The 3971-nt window shown below is 51.6% G+C and overlaps 1 protein-coding gene across 2 annotated transcripts in view; it reads right to left on the bottom strand.

The window, feature by feature from the left end:
* LOC126569567 (myosin-14) overlaps window positions 1-2665 on the bottom strand; it is a 10005-nt gene extending 7340 nt beyond the window's left edge. The window contains exons 1-3 of one of the 2 annotated variants that reach the window (XM_050226753.1): window positions 2603-2651; window positions 2308-2446; window positions 737-2098 (exon numbers count right to left, since the gene is read on the bottom strand). In XM_050226753.1, the coding sequence (XP_050082710.1) occupies window positions 737-2041 (1305 nt within the window). In that variant the 5' untranslated portion in view covers window positions 2042-2098; window positions 2308-2446; window positions 2603-2651. Of the gene's footprint in view, window positions 1-736; window positions 2099-2307; window positions 2447-2602 lie in introns of both variants that reach the window. The other variant, XM_050226752.1, reaches the window with a different exon arrangement.
* Between the last annotated feature and the right edge of the window lie 1306 nt (window positions 2666-3971).

Below are 3971 nucleotides of genomic sequence, written 5' to 3' on the forward strand. Positions count from 1 at the left end.
TCAAAACAGATCCAGGTAATTGTAACTGTAAAAAACTAGCAACGTTGTTTCAATTTTAAACACGTGACACTCAAAACTAAAGCAGAAACATGTACCACATCCATTGACCAACCACGCTAAACATGGTCAAACAGGAAGAATGAGCCGCTACCGATCGATTGTTCCCTCTTCAGCTGTTTGGCACTCGAACATTTCCGGGCACAAAACCGGAGAGAAGCATTTCCGTATTACCACAGCGCTGTCACCGGTTGATTGTGGGTTATTAACCAGCACGCCACACTACCACCACAATCCGGTCCCGGGTAGTTCACGATCTTGGCGGCGATCTCTCCAAGCCGATCGTTCACTAGCCATGTATGGTGTGGTCGGGAAGGTCAACGTCGGCCGCGGTGGCCGCGGCAGCGTCTGCGGTATTCGCGCAATCACGCTAAAGATCATTGCATCCATAGATCATGGGCCAGCATCGCGAACGCGAACACGACGCGATGACGACGCGTTGGCGACCTTCACTTTACTTCGCGGCGCGCTTTTGGCAGCGTCCAGCGTCGTCCACTCACGAAACGAATCGCTCGGTGAACAAGTTCATGTGCCACCACGATCTACATGTGGATGGCACAGGTGGAGCGAATGTCGATCACAGCTGATCCTCCACAACACTCACACACTAGACACACACAAGCTAAGAAAGCGAGTAAAGTGCAACGGTTTTGCTCCTGTTACTCTCGTAGGTTCGTACCTGTTCCACCTGATCCTCCCGAATAGCGATGATCTCCTTGCCGGCCTTGATCACGTCCTTGAGCGTTTTCACCTGGTTGCGCAGCTGCCCGACGTCCGTCTGCAGCGAGAGAGCCTCGGCCTGGGCGATCTGTAGCTGGAACTGCGACTCGGCCAGTTCCGACTTCAGCCCCCGGATCACACCGTTCTGGCGACTGCTCTCGGCTAGCGTGTCGTCCTGTAGCGCGTGAAGCTGCGTCCGTAACTGAGCCAGATCGTGTCGCAGCGCCAACGTTTCGCCGGTAACGCGCTGCAGCTCGTGCTGTGACTCAGCCAGCTCCCTCTTCAGCGCGCGTCTCACATCATCCGACTGGATTCTGTTGCTGCTGCTGCTGTTGCTTTCGTTGTTGTTGGTCTCGTTGGTAGTGGTGGTGCTAGTGTCATTGTCAGAACGATCGTCGCTGCGCAGCTCACACGACGCTGCTGGTTGCCGCTGATCATTGCTTTGTGCTTCGCCGGCCGATCGCTCACGATCGCCGCGAGCAACATCATCATCAACATCGTCGTGCACTGATCGTGTCTCTGGCTGTGCGATGTCTACCGTTGACCCGATGGCGACGTCACTCTGCTCGTTCTTCACCTCCAGCGCACTACTCGGGTCCGTCTCTTTGGCTGCCAGATGGTGGTTCATTGAACTAAAACTATCATCGACACCAGCTGGCCCCAAGACGGCTGCTGGCGTTGTCGGTGCATCAGAGTGACTGCTGCAGTCGGCTTGCTGCTGAATGTACTTGATGAGAGCTCGGTTCCGGCTTTTCTCCTCGGCCAGTGCCGCTCGCAGTTGCTCCAGCTCCTGCCGTACCTGCCCCAACTTCGACTGATGGATGCCACGCTTCTGCTGGAGCTGCTGACGGAATGCGGCCAGCTCGGTTGTCATCTTCCGGGCACGGCACTTTTCCGACATACTGTCATCACTCTCCTCACCCTGCTCATCTTCTACAGGTTCGGCCAAGCACTCCTGGTGTACTGGTTTCGCCAGTTCAGTGGCGGATGTTTCGTTTACTTTGTCGTCGCATCCTTTGGTTGTTGTTGTTTCACAATCATCAGTTGCTGTGCTGGTGTGTTGGCGTTTCGTATCTACTAGTAACACCACTGACGCCTCTGCCTCCGCCGCCACCGTTGTTACCGTCTCCAACTCCCTGGTCGGACCGTGATCGAGCTGTGGTGTGCTGTGCACCGACGCCTCACCGACGAGTTGCGCCGAGGAGTTGTCGATGCTTTCGGCGTTGTTTTCCCGGCCAGCATTGGCCGACTGTATACCTCCCATCTCTTGAACACTTGAAACCTACCCCCAGCTACGCAGGACGGACAGAAAAGAACCGAACTGTATGATAGGGAGAGATTCAATGAGATAGAGAGAGAAAGGTTCAGTGAAAGCGTTACAGAGAGAGAGAGCGCGCGCGTAATGCTGCACGTTTGCACCGATTGCCAACTGATCACCATGCGCCACCTTCACCACGTCACCACAGCCGATTCTGCCTACATTTCTTGCTCCTCTGTCTTCTCTAGGATAACAATTAATTCACTATTTACCATTCGACCTAACCAGCGATGGTTTCTGTGTCAAGCGGCCATTGTGCGTCCACAACGAGGATTGCGTACTTGGTGACTCGGTAAACGCAAGGCAATCGAACCGAAACAAACAACACTCCCGCTCCCGTTCCCGTTCGCCCTGAAATGAGGGAATTGCGAAACGGAACTGATCCCGGGGATGGAAAATGGCGAAAACAAATTGCGAATCCTTAGTCACTGATGGTGATGGTGGGGATGGAAAATGCGATGCGGGTTCCCTTTTTTTCTTGCCCACCCTTAAAAACGCAAAACATACCGACAAAATGGCAAACGGAACGCAACGTAACGCGGTGTGTCTTTTCGAGTGGCAGCGATCGTTGAGACTGGGCTATTTTTGGCCATCCACCGTCGTATTATTTGACCGACGATCGCGTTGTCGGTATCGCGGGGAAAACTTACTCCCAACGCTACTGGCGGGCGAGACGCCCCTGCAACGGCACACAGTGGGCCCGATCGGTGACCATAAATCTATTGCCAAGCATTACTTTCTGTTCTTTCTGGCTAGTTCCATTCCATCCGATGACATGGTGACACACTGTCACGGCGGCATTCTATTAATGTTGGATTACTCATCGTGGTACAGCCTGTGGGCTGTAACTGATTGCAGCGTGTGGTTGTTTATGAGTTTCCAATGCTACCCACACCCCATGCTGCTAAAGTGCTTATGATTGGCACGTTTGCTCGTTTGTTTCTCTCCACTTCAGTTCTTTTCTTTATTTTCTACAAATGCTTTTCTAAATTTTAACATTGTTTCAGGTTTTAAAGCTGATTTCATGCTTCTCTTGATTTATTTATTTGTTGAGTAACATGTTAAAGCTAAACGAAGTTAACTATTAATAGATTTGCATATTGATGCGGACTTTGAATAAAAATGCTTATAAACACTCGTTTTCTTTTTTGTGTTAAGAGAGAACGCTTTCCAACTACATTTCTACACACGATTGATGCTAAAAAGTCGCGGAAACCCGTAAACTAATTCCGGCCACGCGTTTGTACCGGGCGTCTCCACTGTGCGCTCCCGCACGGAAAAACCAGATTTTACTATCTTGAGGACTTAGCGACGGTTAGATCGTTCGCTTTTTTTTCTTCTTCGTCTAATAGGAGAGAAAAACTCACGAGACGAGAGAACGAACGCTCGACCGCTTCCGTCTTTAGTCGCTATTCGATTTTGTCTATTTATAAGAAAATACAAACACGCACGACGCGAACGACAGACAGCGTCAGGGTAGACTAAATATGAGGAAAATTCAAGTGGACCGCGCATTATGGTAACCTAATCTTCGTGAAGAGGACTTTGGTTGGCGGTTGGCCTGAGAGCCGTGGCCTGGTAGCTACGTCGTAGCGGTGGCAGCGGCGGCGGTCGATGAGCCTTACACACGAGAGCGCGCGAGATGAGCGTTGGAGAGCGAAACGTAGGAGTAACGAGCGAGCTGTACTAGGAGTGTCATTGCTGGGGAGGATTTTTTGCATTCCGAACGATGCTAATTAGAGGCAAATGAATGAGTCTGCTGAACACTATTGCTCAATATCACCGACGACGCTAGTTCGGTGGACGATCTTAGCCTTGATAGCGTGCTGCGCCAACACGTGTACCGTTGATGCGCGAGTGGCGCTGTGCACGATGC

The sequence above is a fragment of the Anopheles aquasalis genome, chromosome 2 (genome assembly GCF_943734665.1).
Source record: "Anopheles aquasalis chromosome 2, idAnoAquaMG_Q_19, whole genome shotgun sequence".
Classification (NCBI taxonomy): domain Eukaryota; kingdom Metazoa; phylum Arthropoda; class Insecta; order Diptera; family Culicidae; genus Anopheles; species Anopheles aquasalis.